The following is a 25,466-nucleotide window of genomic DNA, read 5'->3' as shown; positions in this document are numbered from 1 at the left end:
AGACATACAGTTCCGCTGTAAGAATGTTCCACGGCGTTTTCCGCGATACCATTGTATGAGCTTTCCGTTGCACTAAAAAACGGGTGCCGTAAAGAATTGGTTGTCAGTCCCTTTACGTCGGAGCCCGCCGAGCTGGGAGGGGGAAGCAATTGCACCGGATGAGGAGGACACCTGGAGGTGGAAAGGAGTGCGTGGAGGAGGGTATAGCAGAGGTGTGCTGGGTCATAGCCTCCTCGATAAAGTTTATCGAGGAGGCTATGGCTGGGTTCACCTTCTCTGGCAGTTGCTACGGACTCCATATCGCGCTATGGATGTACCGGGCTCGCCTGGCGATCGAGGCCCAGCGCCGAGCGAGAAGGACCGAGCAGCAACGCAAGCGGCAGCAGGCCGAGCGCGGTGTGGAAGCATTTTATGCCTAATATAAAAATTTAAGTGAGAATGAAATTTGCGACTTCATCTGAACACACCCACCTGGCTCATCAACTGCTGTGGCGTCATAGCGATTTCCCCCGACGCGGGTGCATCATTAATGTACACGGGGAGCATTTCAGATAGCACATGTAATTAGAGACGAATGCCAGAAATCGGCTCTCCGACTAGTCGTAAAAAACTTCCTATACGCGCTCTCTCGTGCTTGCTACCTCAACGCGCCGTACTAGGAGTACGGATGCAGGAGCCCTCAAAACTCAAGCTCAACTAATTTCATAGCTAAAAAGAGGCAAAAATGACACAATCTGAGTCCCTTTTTTTTACTACAACAAAAAGAATGAGTTATGAATTCAATATGAGTGTGATTTTTACTTTATTAGAACGAGACACATCATTGGGATAACATACAAGTATCTTAAAATAGGCTCAATTCTTTCACTTAAAATAAAACAATGCAACAGGTTTTTGCAGTACTATATTTGCTAGTCCTGGGTGGGTATTGTATAAAATTTTAATAAAAATCGCCGATGATTTTTAAACGCCTTCAAAGTTCCACTACGTTTGCAATTTTAACATTTTGGGTATTTTATAACAAAATATATACGAGGTGTAGTTGCATACTTTTCAGTTTGCGAGAAACCTTTTAAGATTTGTCAGAAATATTTTTCATAAGACGAAATAAATACCAGGTTGCATACCTTTTTCATTTGGGAGAAACCTTTTGAAGATTTGTCAAATATTCAAAGATCCTTGACTGCTCAACCTGGTCAACCGATCGAGAAGGGCAGCTAAGGCCGCTGGGCTCCTGTGGACTGAGGGGACCACCCACTGCACAGCGGAAGGGCTACCTTCGCTCGTGTGCTCTTTTCTATAAAGTTACTCTCTATCTCCTTGACTACTTCTGACGCTTTCCGGCAACTGCAGCTTATGTAATTGTAATGTTTACGGGGAACCACTGGCGGCGAACGCGCTATGCACAAGGCGAGCTTTCTGGTAGAAACGCAGTTTCTTCCGTGGGCCGATCCCGTAGGTTGTGCACAGCCATGCCAAAAAGAATTACATAATCTTCCGGTTTCTGTTATTGTTTCGCACTCTTAATGTTTCAGTCTCAGAATATTTAACATAAAAGCATGCGCTGTCGGTGTTTTGCTTCATACATTTGTTTGTGGGCTGTCATTATCAAAATTCCGAGGAATAACTTTCTCAAGAATGCAAGACAAGGTATGAGCAACGTTAGTGATAGAATGGTGTGGCACTATAACCCGCATATACCGCATGTCACGTAGCAGCAAGGCGTGGCATATACATATACCTAAATGTATACGGAAATGTTTGCTCACGGAAACTCCGCCGACGACGACAAAGGATTTTCTGCGACACTGGACCCTTAACGCTCTCGCGTTAAAATAGTCGGGGCCCCCTTTAGTGTGTACTGATCTGAACACACCCAAGTGAATTGTCCTTCATGCTGCCTCGCGCTTCAACGTGAACTAAGCGGCGAGGACACAGCGCACACGAAGCCATGAGCCCTCGGCACGCCTAGAGCATACCCACCGCAGATTACTTTCAAAATTGTAGCGCAGGCCTTATCTTTAATGTAATATAAATCTAAAAATTCGGCCGGAGTAGAACACACACCCCACTGCTGCCTTGCAAGCAATGAAAAACGTGCTTTCTCTTGGCCTTCCTCCTCTGCGCGTGCGTGAAATCAAGCACCCATTTTTCTCAGCTCACCCTCGCCAGCTATCACTCGCACCTACAACATACGGTGCACAGCCGCACTCCTATTGCACTTGGACTTCATACAGAACATCACGGCGACAGAGACGACGACGGCAGAAATTTGCCTGGAGTGTCTATGTAATTGCTATCGCAATAAAAAAAAAAAGCCGGACTTTTCGCCCTAGCCCTGACCCTTGCCATCTCCCTTGTGTAGCTACCAGCACGCTAGTGAAGACGAAAGGAGAGAAAAGGCTGCGCATCACTGCAAAAACTAGGTGATTTCCGCTTGTACTTGAAGAATAAAAAAATATTGCAACAGGAGATTCGTGAGGTGACATATAATGTGACCATGCTGCGATTAGTTCGAAAAATGTTACAGGGCCCCTTTAATCTTGTTTTATTTTTGGTCTTATCAACATATGGCTCTGTTTAAATATCTTTCTCCGTCTATTGTGTGCTTGTTCATATGCCTGCAAAAAAGACCTTCATTGTGGATACATGTGTAACTCACAATATGCAGCACAGAAAGTTCAAACACTACAACCGTGTATAACGTTGGCCACCACAAGCACAACGTAGAGAAACAGTGGTCATATTGAACTTCCAAGCCATCTGTTAAAAAAAGCCACAGGCCTGCGCGGCACACGCAGCACAGTCACAGCGTAAGCTGGTTGAGCGGTGCAAGAGTAGCTCCAATTTCGGCACCACGCACAACAAGGTCTTCGCCTCGATTTTGAAGAGAACGATCTGAACTGCCCGCCCGGCGTCGACGGTGAGCTGCGGCTTGTAATGCTCTTTGCACAGAAGTCTACTGAGCCCAATGATGCCTGGTTGTAGCCGCGCACGTAGCTCTACGATTCGCTTCTTCAGCAGCAGTTCGTACCTTGCGAGGAGATGCCATAACGTGTACCGAAGAGGTAACCAGAATACGTGGCGCACATCTAACACCGGGATAGCGTTGATTGCGCGCCTTGTCTGAATCGCATCGCGTCTCAATCTCATCAGTCGCACGCGGCGGTTGCAGGCACGTTAACTAGATGGCGCCATCATACTGGCGGAGGCTCGGGTCGTCTGCGCCTGCACGCCTGCCTATAGGGCGCGTATAAAGGGAATTTTTCTTCTGCCTGATAGCAAGCGCTTGCGTGGCTCAGTGGTAAAGTATTCGACTCCCGCGCAGCGGGCCTGGGTTCGAACCTGGCGGAGAGCGGGTACTTTTTTTCGCATTTCCGGCGATAGCGGTTACAGGGCGGCGGCGGCATCATCGCGACCAGAAACGGCTATTGGAATGAGCCCCTAACAGCTTACGCTGTAAAAAAAGTACTGTGATGCAGGGTCTTGCTAATGTGTCGAACGGGCCTCCGAAGCTGAACTTCGGAGTACCCGATCAAGGACAAAACCGTTTGATCACGCTGACACACAAGACAAGCAAAAAAACCCGGGACATTGATGACTAACATTAACAAAACATATAACAGTGGGAAACTAACACTAACGATAGACAATAAATAAGAAACGATATGCAGTAGAGGTAGCGGAAGCAACACAATACAGTCCAACAAAGCAGTTCAGAGCTGCATAGAGAGAGAGCGAGGCAAGGTGATGATTCGACAACGGCACCGAAAAACTGGGCTGATATGGCTGTTTTTACTGCACTGCAGGCTTTGCGACACATACCATCGCTTCTTGTCAAGTCGCTCCTGATATCGGACATATACGAAGGTTCTGCTGCTGACGAAACAGTCACGCGTAAAGTACCACCCTTGCCACCAGGGGACGACCCGATGCGTATAAGGGCCTGCGGAGTTGGCATCTGGTTCACTTGGCAGCGACAGCGGCACCAAGGAAACTGGGCAGAAAGGCTGTTTTTGTTATATTGCAGGTCTGTCGATAAACTCGTACCTTATATTTTTGATGCGATTATTTTTTGCTGCTGTAGCTGCCACAATACTGTTCAACGTTGCCTAATGAGCTCGACAGGATGCGCGACGAACTTGGCAGAGTTCAAGAAGGACACTGCGGCGATTCGCCGTGCTGTTGAAAGGGACCTGCTTAAATAATGCAGGAACCTGAACACAAGTGTTAAAATACTGCAGTCAGCAGTAGGATTCTGTGGCAGCTAGCTGAGTGCAAGGCACTGAAAGAAGAGAACAAGGCCCTGAAAGCCAAAACCACTGCACTGTCCTCTGAACGTGAAGCTGGGAATCACTGAACAAAACTGGGAATCACTATGCAACAAGCTAGATGGCAATATGAGTCTACCTCAGACCTGGAACCTCTTTAGGCACTTGATAGACTCCACTCAATCTAAGACCACACAATGAAACAACCTCGCCAAATTCATACATACTTCCGATACACCTCCACCGGAATTCCTCCAAGAACTTCGAAATCAGTACTTCCCCACATACCCTCCTGTAACACACCCCGACTATGCAGGCCCCGCTAACGACCTCCTTGACCAACCCATTACAGAAGCAGAAGTTAATTCAGGCTGAACTCCAGAGACTTAACACGTCCTCAGCCCCCGGCCCAGACGGGGTACATAACAAGGCACTCCGGAATCCCGACGCTCAATCCATTGCCGCCCTTACCGAATACTTTAACGGGTTCTGGCAAAAGGGCACCCTCCCACCGCAATGGAAAGAGGCCAAAGTCGTGTTCTTACCCAAACCTTGGAAACCTCTGCTCACCTCTAACCTCAGACCGATCTCCCTCACTTCTTCTGTCGGCAAACTCGTGCAGCATGTACTCCAGACCAGGCTCTGCAAGTACCTAGAAGGCAACAATCTCATGCCCACCTGTATGTTTGGATTTCGTCCTGGGCTTTCCACACAGGACGTCTTCCTACAGCTAAAACAACACATTCTAGATTCCCAAACCTACGACACCAAAGCTATCCTAGGTGTGGATCTCACGAAGGCATTCGATAACGTTACACACTCAGCTATCCTACAGAACCTTACAACCCTGGCAGTAGGTGCCAGGATGTACAACGACATCCGAGACTTCCTCAGCCACCGCACAGCTACACTTACCTTCGGCGACCACCGTCTCCCAGGCATAAAACTGGAAGCACGAGGTACGCCCCAGGGAGCCGTCCTCTCCCCTATTCTATTCAACATAGCACTTCTTCACTTACCCCAACAACTAGCTCAAATCCCCGACATCCATTTCAGCCTTTACGCCGACGACATCACTGTCTGGGCAAACCGCGGCAGTGACGCCGAAATAGAACAACATCTACAATTGGCACTAAACACCATCGACACATATGTACAGGAGTGCGGCCTGACCTGCTCCCCTTCCAAATCAGAGCTCTTTCTCTACCGTCCTAAGCAACACGATTCAGTCATTCCTTCCATCTCCCTTACGCTAGGTACTCATCCTATTCCACTAGTATCCAAAATCCGCGTGCTAGGACTAGTTCTACACTCCCACGGCGCGCGCGGAGAAGTCATAAAGACTCTCCAAACACACGCTCAACAGACCACCCGACTTATTCGCCGCATAGCGAACCGCCGAGCTGGCCTACGTGAGCGAAACGCACTTCGCATTACCAGGCTTACATCATAAGCCGCACCACATATGCCCTTCCATACCTACCCCTCCAACAGAAGGAGAGAGACCGGGTAAACGCGCTCCTACGGAGTTGCACGAAAATGGCTCTACGCCTTCCCCCCAGCACATCCAACGACCGACTCCTCAAACTCAGTGTCCACAACACCTTTGAGGAACTCACAGAAGCCACGTTTATGGCACAAATATCCCGTCTATCTAACTCAGCCGCTGGCCGCGCTCTATTATCCCAATTAGGCCTAACCGCAATTACACACCCTACCGAGGGGGTCCCCCTTTCTTCTATCCTCCTCTCTAACCTCAACATACCTCCCATCCCCAAGAACATGCACCCTGAGCGAGATGGGAACCGCAGAATAGCAAGGGCTCGGGCCCTGCACAAACAGTACAGCGAGGACCATGATGTGGTCTACGTGGACGCAGCAGAATATACGTCAGGCTCCCGTATGGCCCTGGCGGTAGCCGACAATGAGGCAAAGCTTCTAACCTCCAGCTCAATCATCACCAATTACACCACAGAGGCAGAAGAGGCAGCCATCGCGCTTGCTCTCATCTCTACATCTGCCACCAAAATTATCACTGACTCCAAATCTGCCATTGTCAACTATGCCAACGGCTACATATCCCGCACCGCTGCTCGCTTACTACGCTTCTGGCAGCCCCGGCGCCCCGTAACCCTCATCTGGACGCCAGCACATGCCGGCCTCCCTGGCAATGAGGAGGCTCATTCCCTAGCCCGAGGTCTCACATTCCGGGCAGGAGGAGTCGGGCCCCCTCTATGGGCCGGGGAGCACCTGCTTTCTTTCAGTGACATCCTTTCGTATTACCGGCAGGAACGAAGGGAGTACACACACCCAGCCCCATCCCTCACCATAGCGCAGGCCGCACTCTGGAGACGACTACAAACTCGGACTGCCCCATACCCCTTACTGCTACATGCACGATACCCAGACCAATTCCCCTCCTCATGCAAACTTTGCGGTAAACCAGGAGACTTCCCACACACCCTCCTCACATGCCCCACCTTCCCTCATCCCCCATCGCAGACCGTGGCGGAGTCTTACTGGGAGACTCTTTTGACCTGCACTTCCCCTCAAGACCAGTGCTGGATCATCTGCAGTGCTATGAGAAGGATTGCGCTCCAAGGGCTCTCCTTCGCTTTGTAAGGGTGCGTCCTCACAGTAAGGGAGCACCCAAGTGCCATGTAGGGGTCTATGCCCCCACCATCAATGGCCCAATAAATGTTTCTACCACCACCAACCGTGAATGGGCCTCGCTCTCTCTCATTTTCTTCATCTCTCTCCCGAGTCACAGCGCGCAAAACCTCTTCTTCACCTCGCAGAGCATCGGCACGAGCGCGTGCGAACGTGCCAGCTGTGGACGAAGACGACGACGCTCGAATGCAATCATATGGTTCGCATAAATGCATGTTATTCAACTCTTAAACGCGAAGCTAAGTGTCCTCCACTTTTTTTTTTTTTTTTTGTGATACACTAACATTTTCGATGCATTATCTTATCGAACTTAACAGGAGTCGCATTCTCAAAATTACGGATCCAGAACAAGCGGATGATTCTCTTTTCGCGGCAGTTAAGTTAGTGTACGATCAATCCTTTCCATACAAGGTTCTTCAAAGGCCCCAGACAGCACATAAGCCATGGTTTGACAGAGAAAAATGATAGACAAAAAGCCTTTATAATCGCCTTTATAATCGGCCTAAAATAGCCTTTATAATCGTATTGCGCACACTGAATCTTTCCATACACGTTAAGCTTTCGAGAAGTATAGCAATAAAGACTGCTTTTCTGAGGCAGAAAAAGAACATTTATATGCCCAAACACGTGTGGAGCACAGAGACCTAGTTCGGAAAAACATTATTCACGTTCTAAACAGTAAACCTCTGGCTTATGAGCAAACGGAAATCACTGTAAACAATAAGAGAATTGCAGGGGAAGAACTCTCAAATTGTTTCAGCGACTACTTTCTTTCCTTAGTTCAAAAAATTTGATTACCCTACGTCTACAAAGAATCTATGGTCACGTACACACAACAGCACATTTTCGTTTCCAACTGATGGTGATGAAATGTGCACTTGTTTCTTGGCACTACAGAATTCTAAATCAAAGGACGTGCACGAACTTCAAACTTGGCCACTTAAGTACGCTATTAATGAATTTAGTCCCATAGTGCAGTGCATAATTAACCTGTTTCTGTCATGAGCCAAGAAAGAAACAGGATGAAGAAAAAGAAGATAATAAAATGGCAAGAAAGCACGAGGTGGCTATGGAAGAGATAAGGAAAAAGAAGTGAAAAAAATGAAATTAAGTTATGGGGTTTTACGTGCCAAAACCGCGATGTGATTATGAGGCACGCCGTAGCAGGGGGACTTGGGAAATTTGGACCACCTGGGGTTCTTCAACGTGCACCTAAATCGGGTGCACGTTGAACGTGCACGGGTGTTTTCGCATTTCGCACCCATCGAAATGGGGCCGCCGTGGCCGGGATTCGATCCCGCGACCTCGTGCTCAGCAGCCCAACACCATAGCCACTGAGCGACCACGGCGGGTGAAAAAGAAGTGAGAGAATACGAATGTGTCTGATCAAAAAGACTAGAAGCTATGAAAGAAGTGCAAAAATGCACGCGCGGCTCCGTGGCAAAAGGACACGTAGAGATTATAAAGTACAAAATTTTGCACTCTATTGGACATCTTATTTCGACCTGCCCGGTTCTTGGCCAATCCCCCGAAATGGGTACGTGCCAGTGTATCCCAAGGATCTGCAGGACACGTAGCAGAGGCAACAACAGAAGAGAGCAGTCCAGCTACGCTCCGAGAGAACGGGGGAGCAGAAGGAGCTCAAGGCCGAACGGGATGGATGGATCATGGGGACGGCGGCAACCCCAGTGGAAGCTGCGCTTCACCTGCCGCGACCGTCACCCATGAGCTAAGCGGGCGCCCCAACGGCGACCTCAGCTACAGGCTGACAGCACCGTTTCCGGGACTCCCTGAGGCTACAACCTGCAGGCTAGCGGAGTCGACCGGACAATCCAGGCGCCTCGGTCAATTCACAGCCCTAACCGCCTGACCTGGTCAATTATGGACCGAACATCGGACACAGCGACGTCAGATCCTCATCACATCGGCGGGCCCAACGACTTTTCGTCGGAAGCAGCGACGACTAGGCGACGCGGCAACGCTGGTGGACTTGATGTAAATATTTTTGAATTTTCAAACCCATCGCGTGTGAAGGGTTCAGAGAATACCTTCAATTTACTTGCACTTGCATAGTTTGATGTGCGTTAGGGTTTTTCTATTATGTATGTAGTGCGTGCTCAGTGGTGACAAATGTATTTCCTTGTATGCGCATGCCCCATAAAGGCTTTTCATGATTCAAAAGTTCTTTGCGTCGTGTTTACCACCATGAGACCTTGACTGTTTCACAAAGGCAATTTTCCCCCAAAAGTATGCAAAGTGCCAATTGTTACTTAATCATAAAGACGGAGACAAAAACAACCTGTCAGCCTATCTCCATACTACCGTTTTTTTTTTTTTTTTTCGAGTGGTTCGAAAAGCTAGCATTTGAAGTTTTTGCAACAAGCAGCCAAATGAGTAACAGTCAACATGGCTTTAGGAAACACCTTACAACTGAGACAGCTCTCCTAATTCAAAAACAAATAATATTGGTTGCCCTTGAGCAAAAAGAGCTTGCCCTCGGTTAAACCTCAATATAACGAACTCCAACATAACGAAATTCTTGATATACCGAACTTTTCATAACATCTTGTCCATTACCCTCAAATAATGGAGTGTGTTTATACACAATGTAACAAAATGTCACGGCCGCCGCAAAGGAATACCGAGCCAATAAATTGAAACTTCCGCGGACGCAGAAGTTTCTGGAGTTGAATTGCAAGCGGCTGCTTGCAGCATGCACCTCTGAAATTGCGCGACGAAGAGCGACTGCTGAAGCGGAGCAGCGTACGTGTTCTGTATAATGTCCAAGTGCGATAAGATCCTATCACACCGCGCGCGCTGTACGCTTGGGTGCGAGTGAACGCTTGCGAGGGTGAGCCGAAAAGGATCGTGGTTTGTTGAGCCACCGTCTTCACACGCGGATGAGGGGAGCGAACTCGCGGCGCGATCAAGCGCGCGCGAGGGGGAATGGGGGCAAGTTTGTGTGTGTCTCCTTTACTAGCGTGGCCGTGGCTGTGCATGGCTGTCAACGCGGCTGAGAGCATACGCAGCTCGCGCCAACATTACTTGGCTCGCGTGCCCTGTTTTAGAGGTAGTCTGCCACATGTAGAGTGCATGGGCATTCCGAGATTTCGTGGCATCATGTGCGCTATCTTCCCGGGCGTTTATTACTGGAGATTGCGTAATCTCGAGTTTAGGAGACGCGTTCACGTTCCGCCTACAGGCACTGGCGTCCACAGGCCTCATGGTAGAATTCTGTGGCCTAGCAAAGTCACAAAACACAGGAACAGGTTGCCCCGGTTGAGTGAAGCCCTGGTGGATCGATTCCATTTCCCGGTCCGGTGATCGACCATTCTACCTGCGTCGCTTCCTGGAACTCCGCCTCGTTGTACAACTTGCATAATATTTTTCTTCTCTTTGGGCCTAGTCTGTCCCCACGATTGGTTCTTTCGAACTTCGAAAGTTTGCCCAAAAGGATTGCTGGGGCTTTATAGACATCTGTAATTGGTTCCCATTTCTTTTATTTCCTACTTGTGCCATGTTATCCTCGTGCTTGCACGTCTTTTCTTCGTAGTCACCGCTTTCTATAGGCACAGCACTTATTACGTCTGCGAAAGCACTCTTTGTTGTCATCTTTTAAGGCGGAAGCCCTTAATGGCTCATTGTCAAGGTCATCTGCCGTTAGCAGAAACTCACAGCTTTCCGGCCACCTGACTGGTCTCCTCTGTGTCGTGACGTCACTGTCGCTAGGCGCAGGTGTGCGCCTCCCGATTGTTTCGCGTGCGTGACATCACTGTCGTCAAGTGCGGGTGTCGGGGTGGTTCGGCGCCGCGCGGGTCTGTCATTTCTTCGTCGTTGCTACAGTTGCTATAGCAACGGCGCCTGCTTGCCTATTCGTTTTGTTGTCTGCTCCACTCATGCCCTGACGCCTGCAGTGCGCATAGCTGGCATAGCACCGCCATGGAAGACGCGTGTCCTCCTGATCCACAAACGGCGTTGCAACAGTTCCAGGCGGCCACAAACTACTTTAACATACACCTTAACAGGCAATGGTGTCAGGCTTCCACCGTTTCACACATTAGTCTCGACAAAGTGTCTTCTAATTTTTTATTCTTTACTGCACCACATATTGTATCCGTGCAAGCACTTCACTCATCACAGGTATCAATAGAGATGGGTATCCCTTGGCATATCCAAGATAGCATAGGAAAAATAATTCTAGTAATGTAGGTACTACCAAGAGTTTCATTCAGAACTTCTGATGGTCAGATTAAATGCAATTACAAGGACAGCTGGTTATGAAAGCATATAGGCTTCGGGAACAGATGTCTTTTTTAAAACATTTGCAAGTGTAGAGACTTACAATACACGCTCTTTACACTCAAAGTGGCCCCCTGTTTATTTATAAACCTTGATTTACCCTGTAACAAGCTCATTTTCTGGAACCCTGTTATGCACCACATGATACGCATTTGTACAAGCCTTTCCTATACTTTAGATGAGTAGTAGTGGCAGCATTTGACCACTGTATGCAGTGCAGAGAAAAATATATTGACCGTATAACCGGGCCCTTGGATGCAACAGTGGAAACTTGCCAATTCATTAAGTTTGTTTATCAAATGAACAAGGTGATAACTGAAGACTCTTTTTACAGTTGACAAGTTGTGAAGAGCGGCGTCTCCGAGCGGTGTTGACAACAATACAACCTTTGCTTCAGGGCCCATGCAAGGATTGGGGCAAGGATTGTACTTGCCCCTGCTGTTCCATGGCAACTCTTCTAGAGAAAGTGCTGCCAGGCAGTTAAGTTCCTTGAATTTTTATCAGTCAGCACATTTGAGGACCCAGGGCGGAGGTAGTAGGAACTGCTGACATGAGCTGACCAAAACAATTTTCGCAGTAGCTGCTGCGAAAGAGGAGTGCAAGGCTGAAGGGTGGACAACAATGGGATGACTCTGATATGACAATGATGACAATGGAATGATGAAACTGGAATGAAGATGATAATATGACACTGAGATGACAATGCTGGCACAAGTGCAATTCGGGATCCTTTCTGGTAATTGAAATAATGGACTCTAGCTGCTTGTACAATAATGTTTTGCAGAGTTGATACGGTTTGCATGCTTGAGCGAAAATTAGACTGCATACAAATATTACACCAGTGTTCATGCTGGCTTGGATGAGACACATGTGCCCATTTGAAAAAACTTTCAAGGACCATGTTCTACTTAATCATTTTATATAAACAGTTATTTTAAACACAGAAATTAACTTTTAATGTGCACACAAGACGAAATATTCAACTTTCAAACAACAAACTTTAGTTTCTGAACAGTAATCGTGAGCCTTCCACGCTTACCTGCTCGCGCTTACAGATAAAAAAGCTCGATATATACCGTGTTGTTCTACAAGAGGTCAGGCAAAAACAAGTGCCAGCTGACTGAACTCGTTTCAAACTCCATCTCGAACTCGCATTTACAAAAGAGCTAGGAAAGCACTGTGTATTTTGGTATCTCCAGAGTCCTAGCTGCGAGTCGGCCTAGTTGGAACAGATTCATTTTCTCAAAATTTTTGCGCGCAAATAAACAGGGACGAAGAAAAGGAGACACAAGGACGAGCGCTTAAGCGCTCGTCCTTGTGTCTCCTTTTCTTCGTCCCTGTTTATTTGCGCGCAAAAAAAATTTTGAGAAAATGACTCCAGAGTCCCTTTGATGGTCCCATTTATTGCATTGTATAGCAAGATGGTCACCGACGATTTCCAGGTACAGTACGGGGTTATAAATTTCTGTCACTCTGGCTACAAGGAGACCATTCCCCAAGTGTCTGAGAGCCATCACATGTTAACTGTGAGCATGACATGCCACTCACTACACAGCCATCGAATCAGGATTTGGTGCTATATTTCCAGTGCATATTTCCTGTGGGAGGCAAGTGCTGCCGCCGGGTACCTACCGGCAAAATAGGTACAAGTGCGCTCTCGGCCTGGTGCTCGGCCATTATGGGACCTCAACGCTTGGAAAGGGGTGTTTGACCTCAACCCGAAGGCGTCCCCACCACAATAGGTGCTTGGGGCGCCACATGGGAAATGGCCACCATGGGAGCGGCCCAGACATCACTTGTTTTCTGTGCTCATGAGGGTTTCGACGGGAATTCAGGGCGCAGGCTCCTTTCCCAAGTGTGTAACCCCTGAAGGAAGCCGAACGCCAGGCCGGGGTACGCTTGTACCCATTTGAACCAGTGGGTGCCCGGCGGCGGTGTGAATCAAACCCATAGCCTCTCGCAGCCGAGGTATGCTCTCTTGGCGCTATGTTATTCTCTTGGCATTGGGCAAAATACATACTGCCGTGTCGGGCACTAGGATATGTATGCATGGAAATGAAACGAAAAGCTTTTAAAGTCACTTGCAGAATAAACATACCAATAGTTTTTCATAGTCCTGACATATATATTTTTGGGGAGTTTCTCAAAGTCTACATATTCATTCGACAACTGTTTACACAAAATTCAAGAATTTTAATGACCCGTAAAAATTACAACACATCCAAGGTCTTGAAAATGTGCTTTTCAGACTAAGTTCACTCAAAACATTCGTTTGAACTCTGTATGAGAGAATGATATAACAGCAGTAGTGCCAGAATTGCGAGTGTCTTAGATGAGCCAATGTAGAAATGAAAAAAGAAAACACACGTGGATCTTAAGAACTGGCTCATGCATTGAAGTGCTGATGAACATCTGTCATAGCAAATGCATTCAATGGCAATAAGAAATAAATCTTGCAAGTGCTAACACTGATATTCTCTTGGACCATCGAAGAGAATAACATGCTGACTATAAAAATAAGAAACAGTTAGATTATATTTATTAACAAACAGTTGCAACGGAGGTCGTGACTAAGTGCAAGCAAAAAGAAACCATATAAAAAAATTTAGTGATGCACTCATCAATGATATAATACTCCAGAAAAGACAGTGTCAATTATTAGTGAAGGCAAATCATTGAACTGCTGTAAAGGAAGGCTTACGTGCAGAAAGACAATGTCAGGGCTCAAACTATAAAGAGAAAAAAAATTCCAAACAAAAGATCACTATATCCAACTGGCAATAAAAATGCGATTGAAACACATCCCCCCTTTGATACCCACAGAACACATGAAAAAAAAAATCACAAATGTACAACCACAAACAAAAGCTCTCACACATTCTACAAGTCCTACATAACGGGGATGTGAATATAGCATTTCTTATCTAGTACTAGTGATACACATGCAGGCAGAGAAAGTAGGGAACAAAGGTGTTGCCAATAATGAACTTCGCACACCAGCCACAAGGTACAATACTAAATTTGTCAAAAAGAAACACTATGTTATAGATGGGAGCCGATTATGACATGCCTTGTTTGCCCACACCTGCATTGGTCAAAATGTCAAAGTACTAGCGCCTAACAGTCCTCCTAATGAGACCTAATGAGAAAGTAGCATTCGGGCTCCTACAGTCTTCATTTCGTTTAGCATAGGATGTACATCATATAGCTTATGAAACTCAATAAAGGTCCGCTTGATGCTACTATGTCCTCACACAATCGACAAGCAAGAAAAAAAAAGTGACTAGAGACCACGACAGTTTGAATGAATGGATTGGTTGGAAGGATGGTTGAAAGGATGGAATGAATGGTTCATCAGCTTGAGAGCAACTTAATGTACTTTGATATATACAAATGGATTGCGTGGAATAAGCATTGCTATGAACAAGATGCTATTTTGTATTGATGCAGAGGATCATATTTTAAAATCAAGTTTTTCTGTTATTACACCTTCACTAAGGTGAACCCCATAGCACAGTGAAATTACGCAGACTACCTCTTATTTCAAGACAGGAAAAAAAAGAAATACATATAAAAACATGTGCACACACACCCGCCATTTCCTGTCACAGTACGGGCACCGATACACTAAATAAGTGCACTGGCAGGACTTCAGAGCAATTTCGGACGTCTCCGTGGAAATTTGAGCCCTTCAGTGCTGCAAAAGCCATAGATTTGTTTTTTCAGACTACACAATTTTTTGGACATTTTTGCAGTCCCTACAAAGTCCAAACAATCGGACGTTGACTGCAACTTGTGAGGACTTTATGTGTGTGACCTTGATTCCCCACCTAAATGTGGGGCCCCCGCCAGAGGAAAGGCACACAGGCGTTCATTTAAAATTTGAGTTGTCTTAGTGCTGCGGAATGATTTCACAGTTCGCTTGTCATTGCGCATCCAATGCATCATGCTTGTTTGTTAGAAATGCCCAAACCTGGTGAGGGACCATTTAACTTACAAGTGTTCATTTAGGCAGCAATATATTCGGAGCAGACCAAGTCCCAATGACTGGCCTAACAGTCCGAATGTATCCCGACTATCTCACTGGAAACGGCAATGTTTTGAAGCCAAAGTTGAGGGATGATCGCTTCTTAATTTGTTATGCCTGCACATGAAGGGATACCGCAGGAATATGGTTGGTGTAATGAAGGCAATATCAGCCCACTCTCCCTGCAACTTGTTAGATTATGCTGAAACATCTTGTGAAGTCCACATCAACACTTTCTTCCTGATGCGCCAGAATGCCATGCAGCATACTGCGCAGGTATGTAGATTCATAACTTTAGACTCTGCTTGATACATAACGCACACCTACAGGGCTGGTGACTTACTCAGGGTTGTCATGGTGCTGTGTTTTCATATGTCCCTTCAAGTGATAAGCCCGGAAAAAGGACTTGGAGCAGATGGTGCAGCGGTATGGGCGCTCGCCTGAGTGCATGCGTAGGTGTACCTTCAAGTAGCTCCTCTGCACAAAAGTCTGAGGGCATGAGGGGCACTGATATGGTCGCTCTCCTGAGTGTATGCGCAAATGAACATTCAGGTTGTATCTGTGTGCAAAGCTCTTAGGGCACAAATCACATTTAAACGGCCTCTCACCAGTGTGGACACGCAGGTGTGTGTTAAGATGACACTTTTGCGAGAAGCTCAGAGAGCACGAAGGGCACTGAAATGGCTTCTCGCCTGAGTGCATGCGCAAATGCCTTATCAGGATAAATCTTGCTGAGAAGCTCTGAGGGCACAAATGGCATTGAAATGGCCGCTCCTTTATGTGGAGCCTGATGTGTGTTTTCAGATTGGTCAGTGTTCCAGTTTCATATTCGCAGCTATCACAGCGGTGGAGGTTCACTTGCTGTGACTTGTCATCCTCAGTAGTTGATGGGCAGGATGAATGCTTTGATCCTGCACAGTGAAAACTAAATTGCATTTAAGAAATGCCACAATCAGAACACACAGGCTCTAATGCTAATGATGAGCTTTTTCTTAGTCCTGTAGTTCTTGAGGGTAATCTAAAAAAATTGTCAAACAAACCACTGTTCCGCAATATTCATATTCCCTTCAGGCACCAATTAATATTCTGCACTGGAAATTGAGTTTCAGCACATTTATTGCATCTTCACGATCATGAAAAAACGTAAAACTAGGGAATTATTGGTTTGAAAATTTTCAATTCACCCAATGTAATCAAGTGTATAGAATGTGGACTACATAAGAGAACTCTCTACAGGCAGCTCAGGTATGGAAACATCAGCTATTTCAGGTACAGCATATTTGGAAAGCACCTACTAGCTACTTCAAAAATATGCCTGGTCAAAAACATTGTCAAAAACAGTCAAAAAAGCAGGCCCGCACTACATGGCATACTGCCATTGAAAGCAAGCACCCAGCTGTCTTCTACCCAAGTCATTTTACTAAAACACTTTGCACCTCACACTTGGAACATTCTACCTAATATTCAAACTTGCAGCACAGGGCCAACCAGAGGCTTATCATGGTGTACGCAACATGTTTTAAATATTATTTTCATCATTGCTTTTGCTTTTCATGCACTATCTTGGTGTGCACACAGCACTAAGGAGGGAATATGCAATTCTTTAATGGCCAGGTTTGTGAAATGCAAACATACTTTCACAAAAAAAAAAAGAAAAAAAGTTTTGTATTATGGAAATTTTTCACGCTGTACTGAAAGCTTAATGCTATCACAATGCTTAATTTATCACAAAGAATACTGCATGCAAAACAGTGCAGATATAAATTTATGTAATTGTCAGCCATTTAGGATACATTCTCTTGAAATGACTTACTTGATGCCCAGACATTTGTACACCATAGTGTACCCATTGTTACCCATTGTGATCATGTTGGCCTTCTCATTAAAGTTTGTTCTTTTTACCACAGCCAATGCACCGGTAACACTTTCAATATAAGTGCAGGTGAAATTATTTAAACAGTAGACAAGGTAAACCAGGCACGTTGTCTCACAATGTAACAGCTACCTCAACAAAGAATAAGCAATGCACTCCATCAATGCATTCCACAGTCATGTCTACTGTGAAGAATGCAACTAACAATGCACCATAGGAAACTATTGCTTCTACCACACTAAGAAATAGAAAACAACAGATATTGCATAGCATCAAATAAATTGTGTAAGGTGTCTACTACTTCTTACCGTATCTTAACGGGCCACTGTGCTTAAGTGCTCATATGCTCTCATGTTTGTCTTACCCAAACAGGTGCATTATTGCATGGTATAAACATAGTAAGCAACGCACAGGTAATTATTCAAGATTAGAACAAGAGAACACATGCTATGAAGTTATTTTAGTTTTTAGGAACTCTCTAATTGCTGTATGACTTTTTACTGGCCGCCTTGTGTTTGTGATGTCAGAGGTTACACCGTCACCTCGTCCAGAAGCAACGAAGGTGCTCTTTCAACAACACAAAGGCGATTCTGGAGAATCTTTTGAGATATAGAAAACAGGACTGGCCCGTACTCTACCAGCATGCACAATAACATTGTGTCCAGTGTATTTATCATTGCATGGCTGTCAAAATACAACTTTATACAAATATTGCTGGAGAAACATGGCTCACCGGTGAAAGAACTTCTGCTTCCACAATTGAACGAAAGGAAGAATGAAGTAGGAAACTCTGCTCAATGTTGAATGCTGTTGAATACCTCATAAAAAGTGCACTCAATGGCAAAAATAAATGAACTTCCAAGTGCTATCACTTAACTTCTCTGGAGCACAAAACACAATGAAATGCAAAATATAGTGGTATAAAGAGGGGATTGGGTTTTTAACAAATTGCAAAGAAGCCTATTTGTATACGAGCGCAAGCAAGCAGAAAACACATAAACAATAATTACAATCACTAAGCTTCAAAAATTATATAATGCTCGAAAACAGTCAATTCATAATGAATACAGATCATTCAATTACTGTAAACGAATGTTTACGTGCAAGACAATGACACGTCTTGAACAGAGCCACAAGAAAGAGGGCTCCAAAAAATGAGTACACCTATTAGATCCAACAAGTAATAAATATGTGATTCTATGATAATTGAATTGTACGGTTTTATTTCCCAAAACCACAAGCTGATTATGAGGTGCGCCGTAGTAGGGGACTGTGGATTAATTTTGACCACCTGGGGATCTGTAAAGGCAAACTCCGGTGATTTATGTCCACTGACATTAATAAAATGTAGAATATATTTGCTTTGTCGCACCCTGATTATCTGTGTCAAGCGATGTGACTGCATGTCATTTAGTATTCCCAAAAATGAATTTTAAAAATCAGCAGCATGTTACCGACTCATGCCAACAAATGTATGAATTTTTACTGGCCACCTAGTGTTTCTGATGTCAGAGGCTACACCGTCACCTCACCCAGAAGCGACGAAGCTGCTCCTCTTTCAACAAGACGACGGCCGACAATCATCGTTTTTAAAGACTAAAAACCGGTGCTTCTCGTCATCTTGCCGCAGCACAATGCATAGAGCTCGGGGCATGTTAGCTGCATCACGTGGAAGGTCAAAAGCAAACGGCAATCCTTCAGCGCTCATGTCGTCGCTGAAGTCGTCGTTGAATCGCCACTATCTAGTTTGAAAGAGATGGAAAAGCTCCCCGTGTGGTCAGAAGACATCGCCAGCTCCGCTTTTTTGGTGTAAGCACCACGCGTGTTTACATTATGGCAATGTAGGATCCACAATCATCAACTCATCGCAGACGTCAAACGAAGCAACTACCCGTTTCAGTTTCGATACTTCGCTTATCGGCTATTTAAAGTTAGTGATGACTTTCTAATCCAACTGAACCACCCTACCGGTGATAGGAGTGTCAATACCACTTGAAAATGAGAATATTTCAATATAGTTTCCCTTTGATGTGCATCCAATGCACAGCACACCGGCATTTTCACATTTCGCCTCGATCAAAATGTGGCTGCCACGGCCGACTTTTGATCCCATGACCTCGTGCTTAGCAGCGCAACACAATAGCAGCTAAGCCACCATGGCGAGGTTTGCGAGATGAATAGAAAAGACAACATCTTATCATGTACCTAGAAATAATATGGAAGAAACCAGCTTAAAAAAAGAAAACTAAAGAAAGCCATCACACATTCTTCAAATACTAGATAGTGGGGATGAGACTGCAGCATTTTTCATCCTCTAGTGATACCCCACGTAGGTAGAGAAAGCGGGGAACAACAGTGTCGTCAAAAATGAACATCTTACGCCGGCCACATTGCATAACACTTATTGCACAGGCTTTTTCAAAAGTAAAAGCCATTATGTTCTTCATGACATCTGAAGAAGAAATGTCTAGTAGGCTTCCTGCTGTGTTTGTCAAAGCATCAAAGAGTACTCAAATCATCACAGCATTCCAGCACAAAGAATTCATCAACGACAAAGCAGCGCTTGTGCTCCTATTGGCTTCATTTCTTGTGAAAAAGGCTGTACATACAATACCTGATAAAAATTTGCACACTATATATGATTAATATAATTTAAAAAAGTTCCCTCATGCTACTATAATGTCATCATACAATACACAGCAAGCCAGAAATAAAGAACTAGATGGCAAGAGTTTGCAGATACAACTTGTGAGGGCTATTGGATGGTTACTTGTAATAATGAGGGGTGCTTACCCCGTTTCAAAATCGGAATGACAATGTTTTCCTTGCATGCAGATGGAAGGTACCCGGCAGTACAAATTTTATTAAAACGTACAAGGAGTGTCCTTTGTGTGTCTGTGTGGAGGTTTTTAAAATCATGTCGTGCACAATTCTGTCAGCTCCTGGTGCAGAGTTCAAGGAAGCTGTTAACTCGGTGATACTAAAAGGAAACTTATAAGGGTAATTTTGTGTGCACTTAGTCGAGTACTTTGCGTTCAGCTATTTGTCCGTGTTTAAGAAATTATTCGGAATACTGGATCGAGCTAGACACCCGGTCGAATCGAGAATGTTGGCCTGGTCTTCCTAGCTGTTTCCTTGTTCATTGACCAGGGGTAATGGATGGGTTTCCTGTCCTTTTAACCTTTTAATGCCATTCCATAATAGTTCAAAAGGTTAACTGCATCCAAATAAAAATAAAATTGAGAAAAAATGCGGTAAATTTTTCACCTTTGCTTGAGAACCGAGAACTTGTGTAGTGGAGCAGGCTACAGTACCTAGGCAGCCATACTTTACAGGCTGTACCGCAGTCATTTGCACTCTTAAGAACCCTTTGCATGCGAACAAACTACTACTTTAATTCAAATGCACCATTTGTGCTTTTATTAAACAACGCTTCATAACATACTATGTAGTGACAAACTTGCTAACCTTAAATACAGGGATATGAACATCGTTTTATAGTAATTGTGAAAACGGTTGTTCAGCATTCTAAAGCTACTCGAAAAGTATTCCACATTCACTTTGATTTGCTTCTGCCATTATTGGATTCGTATTTGATTTGGTCTCAATATCACTATTCGCACGCCCCTAAATAAGTACATCAACCTTACTGCTGCCTACTCCGAGGCACTGTGGTGCAGCGTTTCCATAAAGTTACTGCAAGTGATTGGCCAACACAAAGAACTTGTAACAGATGGTGCAGTGATATATGATCAAGAAGTCTGAGGGCACGAGGGGCATCGAGATGGCTGGTCGCCTATGTGGACCCTGATGTGCGTTTTCAGACAGAACAGTTTCCCAGTTTTTCAGTCTCAAAGTCACAGAGGTGGAGGTATCTCTGCTGTGACTCATCTTCGGTAGTTGTAGTAGAGGATGGATGCCTTGATCCTGCATATTGAAAACAAAACTGCAATTATGAAATGCCAAAATCCGAACACACAGATGCTAGTGCTAATAATGCATCATTTCGCTAGTCCAGTATCTCGAGGGGAATCTCAGAAAACATCAAAGCACAGCTGGTCGACCTGTCGGATTTCTCAATATATTTACATCACATGATCGCCCAATGACCAGTGTTCTAAAATGTGAACCTTTTTTAACAAATAAAAGTTTTCAGCTATAAAATCTATTTAAGTCGAAGGACGTGGAGTACAGTGATATCATGAGCTGCCACCTCAGCCAAGGTTTTCAGTCAGTTGTCATGGAGATGACAAAATTTCCATTTCTTCGATAATAACATACAGGCATACACATACTACACAGCAGCGAAGAAAAAATTTGTAATGGTTTTAAACCCTGTTCCCTTAGTGCAGCATACTGATGCACTAACCCATTCGTCCATGGACTACCCAGTGAAGCAGGTACACGGGAAAATGATTAGATAGAAACATACATATATAGACAGATGGTTGGCCCCCCAAAGGTGAGAATGTTAACGCATTAAAACATGGCAAGAAAACAATGAGGAAAGGGCTTCTTCGAGTGCACCCACACAGTTCATGTTCATCACTCATTCCTTTCAGCAATCCTGACGCACTGCCACCGTGTAACGTCATGTGTAACGTCAGTCCCACCGTCACTGACGTTACATAGGAATATTAGGACCACACCAAGAGAGCATTTGTCATTATCCGTGTCAGTCCTGCCCTTCAACATAACCAGAAATATACCGGTGTGTTCGTCTTACAATATCTAAGAAACTAAAAAGCGTAGCTTGCACTGGAGGCGCAATGCTAAAGAGACAGCGGAGCTGATGGGCACCTAGCTAGTCCTGGCTTTTGGGCTAGGCTAAGCACTACTAATTAATTCATCCCCAGTATTTTCCAGAATTTGTTGATTACTGATCGATCAGCTATTGATTGGCTGTCAATTGGCTATTGCAAGGTATTGGCCACGTATTTAGGCTAGGCTAAGTGCTACCAAGTCATCAACAGCATTTTCCCAAATTTATTGATTATTTATCGATTACCTATTGATTGGCTATCGATGGCTAAGCTTAAGTAGTCCCAACCATGCTTAGCTAGACTTAGCCAGGCTCAGCTTCACTAGTTCACAGGGGTATCTGCCAATGCTCTTGGACCCTGTCTGCACAACCACCAGGACCAGCCCACATTTTCTGTTAACGCGTAACGGACTTATGGCCAGCTTAAACAGCTCCGCTGTTAAAACTTGACCCTGCTGGTGCATCACCTCTGAAAGAAACTGTCACCGAAAGGGTTAAAAGTCCTGTCAGGTCAAACAGAAGGAATCCACATAATTATGAACCTCAACAAACAAGACTTTCCAACAAGTGCAGACACCAAAAGGTTAGAAAGACAACACGCAATTCCGTTTTTGTTTTTTTTTGCACTGTAAACATTAATGATTTCAGAAGTAATTGATTAAACAGGCAGCAGTTCATTTGGAGAACACCGACACGTTTCAGTGAGACATCACAATCACAATTTTTCATGACTGAGCACTTTGCTACACACACTGGTTTACTGAAGGAATAGCTGATGGAATAGCTTTGTTGAGCTTTCGCATAAAGGAATACCACATTAATATGGTAACAGTTACGCACTGAAATGTCCCTATAACTTGCTACATTATGCTGAAGCATGCCTTGTAGTAAATCAACAGCTCAATACAATAAAGGATATGGTGACACTTGTGCTTCCAGATGCACAAGAACATAATAGGTATGTGGATTCCCTATTCGGATTGCATTTAACGCATATGGAACATTTTCATGCCCAATGACCTACTCCAGCAGTATCACAGTTCTGCATTTTCATACTTCTGCCCAAGTGAACAATCTAGCGGTATGATCACTTGCCCATGTGAATGCACAGGTGATCCTTCAGCTTCCTATATAATGGTTCGCATTAAAAATTTAGTAAAGTTGTCAGTGTGGCAACACTGAAGCTGTAAAGGGCACACAAAATAGCAAAATGTTACAGAGAGCAAAGCTAGGAGAAATATTTTTTTATTGCTAATAACCAAGTCGGAGGTTACTGCAATAAGTGCAAGCAAAACGAAAAAATATTAGCAACATTAACTGTGCACTCGCCACGCACAGTGATTTATATCATCCTCCAGAAAGACGGTGTATTCTTTGTGAAGAGCGTTCATTCTTTTGCTGTAAAAAAATGCTCACATGCAACAAGACAATGACAAGGCTCAAAAATAGTATTAAGAAAAAAAAAAAAGTCTTCCAAGGAGTTTTATGTATACGCTTTATGCATAAGATGCAGCAAGCAATAAATATGTGAGATTAAAAGAAAAAGTACCTTATCACGCCCACAGAAGGACGAAATGCTTCACCTTCACAGACGAAGAAAGATCCACAAAGCTACCGCCACTAAAAAAACCTGTCGCAAAATCCTCAAGCGCTACACAATGGCAATGAGTAAATAACATACTTCATCAAAAGGTGCAACACATGTAAGCCCAGAAAGTCTAAAACGAAATTATTTCAAAGGATTAACTTCTCATACTGGCCAATACTTAAATGGACTGCCTTTATCAAAAGAAAGTCGCTATCTTAACGATGGCAGCTCAATATGAAATGCCTTGTTCGCCTCTTGATGTGTAGGGATCACTCAAAGCATGAGAGAGGCTCAGTACTGACTCTTCACAGCTTCAAGCACTAAACTCCTTAATGACAAAGCAACATCTGTGCTCTACATAAAATACCTTATGAAACCTTATGCAGTATTTTTCAATAAAACTCAACATACTGCCACAATGTCCTGAAACATGTTGTAGCAAGAATAAAAGAGGATTAGAATTATTTCAACTCTAACGTTTTACATGCCAAAACCATCATATAATTATGAGGCACGCAGCAGTGAGATACTCCAGATTCTTTTTGACCACCTGAGTTGCTGTATGTTGCAGCTAATGTGTTGCTCATAAGCGTTTCTCCTTTTTTCCCCCCAATGAATTGTGGCCAAGACTTGAACCCGCAATCTCTTGCTTAGCAGTGTAACAAGCAGCTTGGTGGTCCAAAAAAAATATAGGGAGCACAAGATAGCATGACAGAACATCTCAATAAATTAAAGTAATACCTTAATGGTGAAGAACAGCAGATTATTGAAGCATCTGCAGGAAACGTTACATTGTAAAAAATTTCACCTTAGCACAAAAGAACTGAAGAGAATAAACATCTCAATAAGCCAGAGTCCCAAGGCAATATAATTTGACGGATAAATATTGGATGGAAGCAACATTATTGGCATTATCCGGAAATAACTGTCATCAACATCATAATGAACAAGGTACTGCATGGTAGTTTCGCTGAGGACTGCAGTTTGAGTTGTCTCCGTATCAGTCCATCGTCACTAGGGTAATTCTCATAACATGGTGTAGCATTACACGGATTACTTGAGTTTCAAGTGGGAAATAAATGAAAAGTACATAGTCAAGTTGGAATTGTTTGAATGCTTTTTGAAAATTTGATAATGACAAATGGATGCAAACGTGGGACAGGATTTCTGTTTACTTCTCAGTTTCCGATTATTGTGTAAAGCAAAGGAATGGTCAATGCAGAAAAGGCAATGCCCGCAAGACGAAGAAATAGGTTACATTTTAGATCCAAAACAACAAGGAACCCACAAACTGTCTTACCTCAGCTCACTGGTCTTTCCTATCACTGAAAGATTAACACTTAATAAAAGCAACATGCAGTTCGGTTTTTATAATGTACTATAAATTGCTCTTTCACATTCCTCCACCAGGCCCCACCTAAATTTTGTTTCCACATGATGATGATGATTTATTGGCATCCCCTTTGAAATGGGGCGGCGACAAATAGTCAACTAGCCTGCTTGATTTAATCAGGTATACTATACATGTTCTTTATCTAGCATTTCTGTATACCTCTCATTATTCTTTTTCAAAAATTTACCTTGTACCGCTACCTATGATTTTAAGAGATCAGGTCGTATCCATCTTTTCCCTGCTTTTTTTCCACCAGTACTCTAATCATCTCTTGCTTATCTCTACGGCTGATCTGTTGATGTTTCCTTCCACTTTAAACCCAAGTGCTTCTGGGAGTTGCACGTTACCTACGGTTCTCGCTGGGTGGATCCCGTCGCATTCCATTAGGATGTGCTGAGTGGTCACTGGATCTTTACTGCAGCATACACATGTCTCATCTAGTTCCGAATATTTGTTCCGATATGTTTTCGTCCTTAGGCAACCGGCTCGAGCCTCAAATAGCAAGGCACTGCCCTTTGTGTTATCGTACAAATTTTCCCTTCTAATTTCTTTCTTCTCATTCTTGTAAATCTCCATTGTCCTT

General features: G+C 44.4%; 2 protein-coding genes across 5 annotated transcripts in view; one reads left to right on the top strand and one right to left on the bottom strand.

Annotated features, from left to right (window-relative positions):
* LOC119453647 (zinc finger protein OZF-like) overlaps positions 1-25,466 on the top strand; it is a 204,964-nt gene that overhangs the window by 47,809 nt on the left and 131,689 nt on the right. The window lies entirely within an intron of this gene.
* LOC119453641 (oocyte zinc finger protein XlCOF6) overlaps positions 13,196-25,466 on the bottom strand; it is a 791,503-nt gene continuing 779,232 nt past the window's right edge. The window contains exon 12 of the mRNA XM_049668312.1: positions 13,196-15,791. Coding sequence (XP_049524269.1) covers positions 15,607-15,791 — 185 coding nt within the window. The 3' untranslated portion in view covers positions 13,196-15,606. The remainder of the gene's footprint in view (positions 15,792-25,466) is intronic.

Source organism: Dermacentor silvarum, chromosome 5, assembly GCF_013339745.2.
Source record: "Dermacentor silvarum isolate Dsil-2018 chromosome 5, BIME_Dsil_1.4, whole genome shotgun sequence".
NCBI lineage: Eukaryota > Metazoa > Arthropoda > Arachnida > Ixodida > Ixodidae > Dermacentor > Dermacentor silvarum.
Note: the sequence above shows the minus strand (reverse complement) of the source record. Positions and strands in the feature narration are given on the sequence as shown.